Genomic DNA, 11,723 nt, shown 5'->3' with positions numbered 1-11,723 from the left:
CAGGAGGCTGTAAGGCCGAGGGGGTATTGTGACATGCTCGGGGGAAAGGTAGTCTTTCCTATGGCTAACTGAGGTCCCAAGCCATTGGGACAAGGGAGCCGGACCGACATGAAACAGAGGCCTGGGGAGCAGCCCTCAAGGGCCCCAAAGGAGGAAAAGATCGAGGAGCAGCCAGAGACCCCAAGTCAGTCCGTTTCAGGCCGCGGTCGGGTGCTGTTAATAAGAAAGTTCTTCAAGCAGGAAGGAAGCTACAAGACCCTGCCCGATGACCCCCAAGCAACAGACTACCAAAGTAGTTGCAGCAGTGTCAGGCCGCCACTCAAGCGCACTGGCGACAGCTTGGCGGACAACCCCGAAGCCCCGGCCGCCAAGCGGCGGCGAGCAGAGATGCCGCAGTTCTCGGGTCTCAAGGAAAAGGACTTGCTCGATTGCGAGGCGCCTTGGGCTCCACAAGGAACCTCCGGCTCGGAGGCGGCTGAGATCGCCGAGCTAATCTCGGAGCCCGGCAAGCAGTTGCTCTTGGTGCTGTGCCACGCGTCGGCGCTGGACACGCAGCTGCCGCGACTTCAGCTGCTCCTGCAGCAGGTACGGCTCCAGGACCATCGCCCGCCAGCCGCGCTCGTCGGGATCCTGGTGCAGCCGCGGCCGGATGAGGAGGCCGAGTCGCGCCGCCGTCTGGGAGACCTGCTACACAACGTCTTCTCTTCAGACAACCCAGGGGTCGAGGTGCACACAGCAGTGTTCTGTCCCAGCCGCACCCAGGGTGTCCTGGACGTCCAGCGCGCTGCCAGTCAAGGGTGCATGGCCCCCCTAGTGGATCGCCAGACCCAAACGGATGGTGAGGGGCTCTGGGGTGGAGATTGTTGTTCCCCTGAGAAGTGGGCAAATCCCTGACCTCACAGCCCCTGTGTTGGCGCCTCCAGACTTGAGGTACCATCTGAATGGTAATGAACCAGCGTCCTTTCCCCAAGATGTGTGGGCTGGGACAATCTGAAAGTGTTCGAATTAACCCTTAGGGTTACCTCTCCCGCCCATCTGCCCTGCCCACAGCACAGGAGAAATCATGCTTTTATAACGTTCTGATGAATGTTATCGGACCTGTAATGGCCCACCCTCCTCCTCTCCAAATGCACTAACGCCCTTCCCAGGTTCCTTAGTGGGCTCCATAGTCTGTTACTCCTCCAGGGGATAAAAATGACAATAAAAGCAGCCTGTTGTGAGCCAGTCACTGTGCTAAGGGCTCTTCACCTTCACTGCAGCTCTCTAAGGTTGGGATTTCAAGAGAGTCAACTAGCTTACAGTTGTGTTTTTTACTCAAAGCTCCTAGTACACTTCTTGTGGCCCTGGGGGATTAATATGTAGCCTAGAGTCGTTCAGCAGTAGGCTCTTAACATGGGCTTCTGGCACCTTGTTTCCAGAGGCCCCTTCCTGGGACAGCAAAGAAACCAGAACACAGGCACCTCGATGCTCCATTACAGAGGCCCTGTCTCCTTTCAGGTAGTGGCCATAGCAAGCTCTCTCTCATTAGACCCATTGCCCTACTACATGACATGCAAGGATGAAGGACTGCTTGATGCCAGACTCAGCACACAGGCTAGCTTCTGGATGAAGAGTGGCACACTCTAGTGTGCAGAACACGCTGAAAGGCCAGAGCCTTAGGGACTGTTGATGGGGCACAGTATTACCACACTCACTCTAGTGTGCAGAACACACTGAAAGGCCAGAGCCTTAGGGACTGTTGATGGGGCACAGTATTACCACACTCACTCTAGTGTGCAGAACACACTGAAAGGCCAGAGCCTTAGGGACTGTTGATAGGGCACAGTATTACCACACTCACTCTAGTGTGCAGAACACACTGAAAGGCCAGAGCCTTAGGGACTGTTGATAGGGCACAGTATTACCACACTCACTCTAGTGTGCAGAACACACTGAAAGGCCAGAGCCTTAGAGACTGTTGATGGGGCACAGTATTATCACACTCAAAGCCTTATCCTCACTACCTAACCTCCAACCTTCTTCAACTCATTACCACATGGCATGGCTCCTGCTTCTAAAAGTCCCCACTGATGGGCCCATTCCAACTGTGACTCTCCTCAGGGACTACAAAAATCCTAGCCCATCTTTGGCAACAGCCTCTTTGTAAGTAAAGCTCCCAACTCTGCCTAGAGTCTTCTGCAGCTCTATCCTTCCCCTTTCACTCTCTTCGGATTCTGGGACCTGCTGGCTCTCCTTGCCCAGATCTAGGGTGAGGGGAATAAAAGCTAAGACAAATCTAGAAGGACACCTAAGCTAAGCACCCTGTGGCTGTGACACAGAGGAGCCTGGTTCTTGGCAGGGAACTCTCATGAGGACTTCTCCATGTTTCTAAACCACTATTTTCTCCTTAATGATACAAACACTCCTTAACCTGAATTCTGCCCTCTATCTCCCAGGAACACAAGTCTGTGTGTCCCGTACCCTGTTCTGTCTCTTTAAGGTGAAATTGAATAGCTATTTCAATGGCTCTGGGGATATTTAGCCACATCTGGAGATGGTTGTTGTTGTTGTTGTTTTTAGTTACGCTGATGGGGTGCTGGCCAGTCAAGGCCAGAGAGGCTGCAGAGCTTCCTATAACACAGAGAACAGCCTCCCCCAGAAGATAACCATGCAGCCCATAGTGTTGATCAAGACTGAGATTGAGAAACTGATTTCAATCAGGTTAAGCTCCTCAGTCAAAGTCTAGCAGTCACTGAAAAGGTCCCAGCCTGATTCTGAATGTCATCCCCTCAAATGGTCCATAGCTCCTGGCCTCAGAAAACAGTCTTGTAGAGTCACCTGCCCTCTGAACTGCCTTACCCTAAACCAGCCACAGCCCAGTCCATGCTACTGATCTGAGCTGTACTCCCAACCCATACCTTTCTCTAATCTTCTCATGCAAAAAAACTTTAATTTTTTTTCTGATCCTTTAATTTCAAAGCCTGTATAATCTGATTCTCATTGCCCACTGGGGTCATAAAGAGAAAGAACCTTTAATTGGAACCTAATCTTGAGTGTGTCACCAATCAACTAGGGGTGGGAATTTAGTCTACGGGGTACTTACGTAATTGAACTTCTCTGAGCATCAATATCCTTTTTGGAATAATAATAATAAATTGGTAAAGTCTTTGCTGGCTCCTGAACCCTGAAAATAGATTCTCTCACTTCACTGTTGACATCTGGTCTAGCCATTGTGTGTGGCTGGTCTAGGACATTTCTGGCTTGCTAGTTCTCCCTCCCTCCTCCCTTACTGTAGCCTCACCCCCTCCCCCAGCTTCAGGAGTCTGAGTAGGGCAAGTGTACTTACCCATACCGCTTACCTAGTTCATGGAGGAAGTTCTGTCTCTTGCTGGGAACACACTTTTCTATTGTGATGTGTGACATTTGGGCTATATTTTCAAAACACTTCACTCTTTCATCCTAGAATGAAAGTCAAATTGTTAAGAGATTCATAATCTGTTTGACCTAACCAGTGTTTCAGGAGATAATAAGTCTGTTTCACCAATGTAATGAGTTTGAGAAATTTTTCATTTTCTGAGAACTGGCTTAAGGTAGAGTTCTTGGCCAAATTCAAGGGTTCTTATAAAAGTCCAGATATACACACACTCATACAAGCAGGCACCCGTGTTCACACATTCAGAGATGACAAAAGGCAATGGGCTGTGGGAGGCAAAATGCTACAAAAAAAAAAATCAAATCTTCAGACAAGCTCCCTAAAAGCTTACTAAATATATGGTAATCATAATGTTTGTGTTTGGGGGTAGACATATAGAAACCAGCGACAGAGCTGAGAATCCTATTTAGAATGTCTTCGAATAAAAGGTAGCTCACACGGACCCAGGAACACGCAGCCGAAAGGTGCCTGAAACAGATGCTCTGGTCACAGAATCATGGATCCAATTGTTATAGGCCCAAGAGACTTGTCTCAATCAGACCATGGAGTGATAAGGCAGCTGCTGCCCCCTGCCGGTTCAAGCAGAAAGCCCTAGAAGTGGAAAGATGCTACATGGAAACCAGCGCCAGAGACCTAGTCACAGGGGCCAGCCTGGCTTTTGTGACCTCACAGGAGGTATGGGTGACTCTTGTCTGTGGGACCTTGCTGTAGTCAAAGATCAGAGACATACCCACAGGGGAGACTACCTCCCTAGGGAGGGAGCCAGGAAATTCACAGCTCCATGTAGCTCCACGGTGTTACTCTAGAAGGGTCACCATGAAGAAGGTCAAAAAGAAAAAGTCTGACTCCAGGCGCCGCAGGAATTCCATTTCACCGCAGACTAGCTCCGACTCCTCACAGCAGCCCAGCTCAGAAACCCCGCCATCATGTCCAGAGCCCGCCTCGCCACCACCGCAGCCACAACCTTGCCAGGAGTCCACCCCACACCAACTTAACCCTGAGCCTAAACTGCAACCTACACCACATCCTCTCCCACCTCCAGAAAAACGTACCTCATCTCCGTGCCTGGTACCCATGGAACCTAAACCAACCACTTGCAGGAAACCAGGTGGGCAGACTTCCTGCTTTAAAGCAGTTCTAACCTTCTTACTGATAGAGTCCCAGAGCCCCCAGAGGCAGGCTCTTGTCAGGTGTATGTAGTCAGCACGCTACCCAGGGCTAAGTTTATGAACTGAGAAGGGGATGATTTTTATGAGAGAGTAGAATTCCTAGTTTTTATCATTCTATAACATCCCAGGTCTCATTGGAAACAGTCTTGGATACATACTAACATTTATGGCTCCATGGGGAGACTCTCTCATTGGGAGTCAGTTAGCAACCATTCAGAAATTAAAAGAAAATATGGTCTGGAAGAAAGGAAGCAGTGATATGCCTTCTGGCTACTTTTTATCTGGTTATTCTCAAGAGAGGCCTGACCACTCCAAAGAAGATAATACAGGGGGATGGGCTGGATAGCTTTTGAGAGAACTGGGGGCTTTTGTTTGTCAGATGGAAGATGGGAGGAGTTTTGTCTTGTTTTGTTTTTCTGTGTCACCCCAAGAGGTCTGACCTTGGATCACAGAGAGGATGGCTAGATCAAATATAGGACTCCTGACTAACTAACTTCAGATAAACCACAAACAATGCTATAATTCTTAGTATCTGTTCCAAATAGGCATCCTGTATTTGTTTGTTAAATTGTCACCCCTTCCCACAGAAGATACTAGAAGAGGATCTGCTCAATGTATAAAGCAAGCCAAAAATGGGAAAAAATGTTTATAGCCATCACTTTAATTTAATTTAGCTCTGTCTAAAATTAAATGGCTGGCTGGCTGGCTGTCAAAAAGTGGTCTCCATCTAATTGGATAGCCAATGAGAGACAAAACTTTGGACGGTATCAAGGGGACTCAAGTGGAGTTGGGAAGTGGGATGTTTCAAACTGTTAAGGATAATGAAGATAGCCAACCCAACTGACCCCTGTCCATTCTTTCTGCACCTAGCCCTCCATTCAGCCATCCTAAGTTAATCTTATCTGGCAGTACTGCAGGGAGGAAATATTCCTTTGTCCTTTGGAGCAGCCCTTGGTATGGCTGAAAGGGGAACTTCAGTCTATTCTGATTCTAGATTCCCCACCTTTGACCACAGCTGACCTTGCAATTCTAAGAAGCCAGCCAGACTCCCAAGGAGGAGGAGGAATATCTTTCTCTGGCCTTTCCTTGAACCATGACCAAAGTACTCTATGTCCGTGGGCAGACCACACACTCTGGACCATAGCAATCCTAAGACATTCTGAACAGAAAAAGAATATAAGCCACGAGAGAGCGAGAGCTCTATAGCCAAGGAATTGCCAGGACAACGGAGACTCTGTGACTAAGGGCCAACCTGTCCTTGACATACGGTGTCTGTATGTAATGTGAGCTTCAACCATGGAGACGAACGGTTCTGGGTGATAGCCTCAGAGCTGGTGTTAGTAGAAAGCAAAACTGCCCTGTACCAAATCTTTTAGATCTCCATGTGCTCACTTAGAAAACGATAGGGTATTGAAGAGGCAAAGCAAGGAACATTTGGCCTATTGCATTTGTTAACTTTCTCATCACTGTGACCCAGTTATCTGAGAAACAACTGAAAGGGTCACTTATGTTGGCTCACGGTTTTAAGAATATCCATGTATGATGGCAAGGAATGGCTCACAATGAAACAGCCAGAAAATGGAGACAGGGAAGGGCCCAAGGCATGATACAACCTGCAAAGACGTACCACTGATGTCCCACAACACCTGCTAGGATCTACCTCTTAGCATTTACCAACTCTCAATTATATGACATCTAGAATTGTCCTGGAGACTGCATCCCACTCCCAAGAACCAGGTGCAGCCCTCATCTCTCTCCTTTTCTGTCCAGCAGTGCCTCTGACTTACTTGGCTCCACGCTCCTGCCCCTGTGTGGCCTGCCCGGGCAGCTCCGCTTGCTGGCGTCGTCTGGGGCTTTGCCATAGCCGAATCTTTGATGTCCTCCTGCCTCGGGACTGGTCATCCATGCCAGGGAGAGGATTCCCAAACCTTCTCACCTTCTACAGGTCCCCGAATAGGTGGTAGGGCTAAGGCCTTGGGTGTATACTCCCCAGGGCCAGGCTCTGTCGTCAGATCTTGTTGGCAACTGTGTGTAACTTCCTCCAAAAATCATAGGCCTTTCAAAAGCAAAGCCTTCCCTTCTAAATAACAATTTCTCTGGTTTGGTGGGCAGGCTCTTTGTTGTACCTTCTCTTTTTTTTCCACGGAAACCGTCATCCCCCCCAGAGCACCCTCCCATCTAGCCCATTGTAAACTTCGTGATTACACATTGGTTGGCCCTTCGCTTATATTTTGGTTTTGATCCATACCATACACAGGGAGCATCTACTTATCAAACGGCATGTTAATTACCCCTGAACTCATTGATAAACCTGATCATAACTCATAGGTCCCTTCTGCCAATAATAGCAAAACCTGCCCCGCTCAGAGTATAGCATGCTGTTACCAGGAGTCCTTACAGGGGCCATGTTTTCCAGACTGGTTTGTTAGTGGCAACACCTTCTTCCATCATGGCATCACCCAGTCTCTGTCCTACTGTTGTTACTCTTCCACAACACCTCCAGAGAAATGTCATATGTCGTCTGCCCACTGGCACTCACGAGAAGGGCCCTGTCCATGTTAAGAACAAACTGAAAATGTCCTCCCTCTTGCAGGACTTGCTGGGTCATGTGTTGGGGCTAGGAGAGGAGCCTCTACCCAAATGAGCCACCCTGCTTATACTCAAGACTTCACAAAAACCCCTGAAAGAGGTCCTTCTACTTGGAGATTCCATATCCCTACATCAGGAGCACAGCCCACCATCCTTGAATAATAATAATAATAATAATAATAATAATAATAATAATAATATAATCACACAGATGTAGGGTTGATTTGGGGGAGAGAACACACCTAGACTCAGAGATATCATCTATTGGGTCCCAGACAGGAAGAGTCTGCTCACCTCTCACCCACACAGTATGTCTGTCCATTCATCTGCTGCCAGATGGTGCTACGTGTTCTCCTGGGTGAAAAGTCAAATCCTACTCTGGGGGAATGCTAAGTGCTATGAGGGACACCTAAACAAGATCTTCACCTTCCAGTGTGTCCAGCCTGTGAAGCTAGCTAAGAACCATAAGAAGCCTGTGCACAAAGCAGGTAGTATGTGATACAGGAGGGCTTCTGGGAGTTTCAGAATAAGACAGTACCAATACCAGGGTCTGCAGCAGCATTGTGTGCCCAGTGTGTGAACCAACTCCAAAAGTATCCTTGGAACCTTCTTTGGTTTAGAATGAAAAGGAGGGGTGTTCTAGGCTGTAGGAAATGCCAAAACACGGTTCAGAGTTAGAAAAGCAAGAGAAAGAAGCATAGAACCCCATGGCCAGGGCAAGATACATGTTTATTTTCCCATGTGAGCCCCTGCTTCCGAAGTCTCTACATTCTCAGAGGATTTACAGTAGGCATCCATGGAGACAAAATCACTCCTTTAGTTGGCTTTTTGACCAGACTAGACACGGTGCTTTCTGAATGGCTTCTTCGAGTATACTGGTTCACTCGTTTGCTGTCCCAGTCTTTGTAGAGGGTGTAACTAATATGCTATTTCCTGATATCTGAAAATCTCTAAAATGCCTCAGAGGGTTGTTGTGAAGCTTAAAGAGATCATTGAGTGGGAGGTGTCTGGTATAAGGCCTGGCACATCAAGGTCTAGACCATCCTCAGACCTTGTTGCCCCTCTGGGCATCAGTCACAGGCTACTGACCCTAGTGCCCCAGGGGTCTTGTAGGAAATTTTGTGGAGAGGGATGTGAGCAGTGTGTCTCTTTAGGAAAACAATCAGGAGGGGACTCTGTAAGTCCCACTGTCTCCTCGTACTCAAACACTGAAGCCTTTCTCCCCAACCCCTACACCCTTTCTGTTTTGGTTTGTAGAAAACCTTCAAGGAAATACTGCATTTCCCGTAACTCTCGTGCTTCAAGCTCTCGGAACTGTTGTTGTGGCTCTGGGAGCCCTGGGAGTTGCCTACTTCATGGCTGAATCCTTGTGAACTGAACCCCAGGCCCACAGTCCGGCAGGTAGGAGGATCACCTTGTCCCTTTTCTCTAGCTAGAGAATATCTCAAGGTGGACTAGGCCTTCAGCCTGTCAGGAAAAGCTCATAATCATCCCTGCCTCAAGACAGGCTGTCAGGACTCTTTCAAGTCTCTCTGGAGACCTATGATTAGAACCATCAGGACAAAGGCCCTTCATACAGCCCTTCTCCTTACCTGCTATGGCTTCCCTAGTCCTAGAGAGGAAGAAGTAGGGAGGAGTGGGGTACAGATTAGTCCCACCTCAGATAAGCCCCGATACTGTATCCCCAACTATTTCCGCTCATACCAGCGTTCTCCAGCCTGTACCAAGGCCATGCTGCCCACGCTTCTTTGGAATGTGTGAGATCTCTGTCACTGATCGTCTGCATTACATCATCTCTGAATATGAAGATGTCTTCCATCACCAGTCCTGTCTCACCTGAACCCAGAAGCAGATCCCCAAACAAGGACTAAATGCACTGGATACCTGGAGGAAGTACTCTCGGGACAAAGCAGTTAGGTGGGAGGCGAGAGCAAGAGGGGAAGGAGGAAGGGAAGGCTTTAGCCTGGCCCTGTGGAGTCCCAGAATGTTACCTGTACAACAGATGCTCTCCCTTAAGAGACACAAGGCTTCCCCTTTCATGCCCCTGTGTCAGTTGGTCAGTATGTCACTATATGGGAGTAGCGAGGAAATTTGGGTCTTTGTGTAAAAAAGTAACTCTTCTCGGGCTGAGGGCAGGTCACTGGAGGAGGAGGAGGAAGCTTTTGGTCATCAGCAGCCAAAATTCATCATTCAAAGAACCAATGGATCAATCAGGAAGGAGACTGGGGAAAGGTGGTCACCAAGAGCACCCACAAGCATCCCGACAGCTAGGTCTTGTTCAGATGGTCTTGGATGCTTAAAAAGTGATGGTTGAAGTGGGGAGTGAGAGCCCAGGGAGACATTTCAGCATGCCCCTTCACCCTCTGTCATCCATACATGGGATTGGACAGGGGATGGTTGTATCAAACACAGGTCTGGGAATCAATGCTTAAACTATATAAACATCCAAACCCTGTGAGAGTTCAGCATCGTTCCTGGAGCTCCTGAGGACTGTTTGAAGACTATTATTAAACCACTCTGACCTCCAGGAAATAGCACAGCACTTGAGAGCCTTGTCTTCCCTCTTCCTGGACTTGCTGGGAGTGGTGGGATATTTATTATCATGTTATCATGTCAGTATGGCGGCAAAGAAGATGCTGGCTCTGGATTTAAACTGACAATCTCTAGTCTAGACTTTGCCACTTGGAATCTCAGTGTGAGGGGCATGACCCTCAATGTCATGTCTAGTGAAGAGTAAGCTCTCTCTCTAAAGATGATGGTCATGAAGGACTCAAAAAGAGATGTTAAGAGTTGAAGTCCCATAGACCGAATGAGGAGTTCATTATCTCTATTGATCAAACAATGCATGTACCAAATGGTCCAATGGCAAGCTGGTGTGTGCTGCTGTACCCCAGTGGTAGCAGGCCTTCCTTTTATAGGAGTCCACTGAGAACGTTGCATTATTTGTGGTCTGGTGTATTCAATATGTTCATAGGCCTGTTTTTTTCCAATACGATTTTGGTACATCCACATACTCATGTGTTTTCCTGGCTTAATTTGGGGAGTGCATGGGTTGGTGGTACTTTGTGTATAAATGAGCTATCAGTCTGTGCCTCGTGGTGGATGTTGAACAGGTGGGAGTTGTCTACATCAGGTAAGGCACAGCCTGAAAGTTGCTGCCTTATATAATATGGAGTAACAGAGTCCAGAGCTCAGGCTGATCATATAGCATTCAAACCAGAAGAGGATCCTGCCGGCCAGGAAGAAGTGGGGGTCAGATGCTGTGGAGCAGCCCAAAGCTCCCACTGCCATGTCCAAAGGTGTTTCCAGAAGGCTCTATGGTAGGATAGGTTCGTAGATAGACCTGTAGGTGTAGAACCCAGAGAAGTACCACCCTAAAACATACACAGTAGAGAAGGACTTTGTGGGTACAGTGAGCTTTGAGGCTTAGCCCTTAGTCCCGACAAAAGGAAAGGGGTAGTAGCTGGGTGTCTTTCTCTGTCCAAAATGAACCTTCATTAGACAAACATGACAAAGCTGCCTCCTCTTAGAGAAAGATGCTTCCAGAATTTTCTTCCCTAAATCTTGGAGAACCAACCTCTCTCATAGCATTTTTCCTCAGGCGATAATGAAGTAACAAAAGCAAAAGACTCCTTTGGGACATTGAATATGGTCAAGCTCAACACCATAGCCAACTTCTGGGGGAGGGAGATTCTATCTCAGCTGCTCCGGTCTCTCGGGGGATGGGAGTTAACAGGGAAGGTGCTGGCATTGGTTGAGCCCAGGAGATAGATGCTCTAGGGCTTTACAAATAGAGCCATGGCCTTGGGGTAAAGCAATGTGGCTGCCTTTGAAGAAGCAAAGAAGAAAGGAAGAGATCGGTGAAGAAGAAGGAATAGGAGGAGGAGAAAGAGAAAGAAGAAAAGGAGACAAAGAATGAATGGAAGGAAGGGAAGGAAGGAAGAGCCAAACAGATGGAATTTGAACTCTAAAATAATTTACCTTTTTGCAAAAAAGTGTTTAGCTATTGAATCCTCACAGGTAACACTGTAGAGTGGAAAGCTGTTGAGATAGGTCACGAGGAATTGATTATGAAGCTAACAACTCTGTTATTTATCATTTATTTTTCCTTACAGATCCAGTTTCCATCAAAGGATCTCACTTGTCACCAAAATAGACAGAGAGAAACTATCTTGTCTCTTTTCTTCATTTTTTTTTTTTTGAGACAAAGATTTGCTATGTAGCCCAGGCTAGCCTTAAACTCACAATCCTTCCATCAGAGCCTCCAGGATGCTAGGGTTATAGGTATATGTCACCACACTCAGCTACAAATCTGTCTTCAGTGTGTTTTACTCAGAAACATAAAAGTTGGATCCAGCAGAGAGTCAGAAAGGTAAGTGCCTTGAGGTTCTGAGGCAGCGTAAGTACCTACAATTTCTAGGCTTGGCTTCCCAACCAGGTGGAGCCATAAATGGCTCACATTCAACGAGACCATGTATTTTCACTTTTCAAGCAAGAATTGCAAGGCTCAATTCAGTGCCAATTTACCTAGTCAGTCACACCTCAGGCCGGTT

General features: G+C 47.7%; 1 protein-coding gene across 2 annotated transcripts; it reads left to right on the top strand.

Moving 5' to 3' along the window:
- On the top strand, positions 1 to 11,340 carry Spata3 (spermatogenesis associated 3). Of its 2 annotated transcripts, none has more exons than XM_076914873.1 (3): positions 1 to 838; positions 8,428 to 8,571; positions 11,286 to 11,340. In XM_076914873.1, exons 1-2 carry the CDS (start codon positions 109 to 111, stop codon positions 8,541 to 8,543), a joined length of 846 nt encoding a protein of 281 aa, XP_076770988.1. In that variant the 5' UTR covers positions 1 to 108; the 3' UTR covers positions 8,544 to 8,571; positions 11,286 to 11,340. The 2 variants fall into 2 exon arrangements, with proteins under 2 accessions (XP_076770988.1, XP_076770990.1); XM_076914875.1 differs by lacking the exon at positions 11,286 to 11,340 and adding an exon at positions 8,878 to 9,012.
- The last annotated feature ends 383 nt before the right edge of the window (positions 11,341 to 11,723 follow it).

The sequence above is a fragment of the Arvicanthis niloticus genome, chromosome 17 (genome assembly GCF_011762505.2).
Source record: "Arvicanthis niloticus isolate mArvNil1 chromosome 17, mArvNil1.pat.X, whole genome shotgun sequence".
In the NCBI taxonomy this organism is placed as follows: Eukaryota; Metazoa; Chordata; class Mammalia; order Rodentia; family Muridae; genus Arvicanthis; species Arvicanthis niloticus.
The sequence above is the reverse complement of the archived record's forward strand: the minus strand, read 5'-3'. Positions and strand labels throughout refer to the sequence as shown.

Bases quoted from the DNA above. Each gene is read 5' to 3' on its own strand.
- Spata3 (XM_076914873.1), top strand. From the start codon at position 109: ATGAAACAGAGGCCTGGGGAGCAGCCCTCAAGGGCCCCAAAGGAGGAA. The intron at 839-8,427 runs GTGAGGGGCTCT...TTTGGTTTGTAG, and splicing joins TCGCCAGACCCAAACGGATG to AAAACCTTCAAGGAAATACT.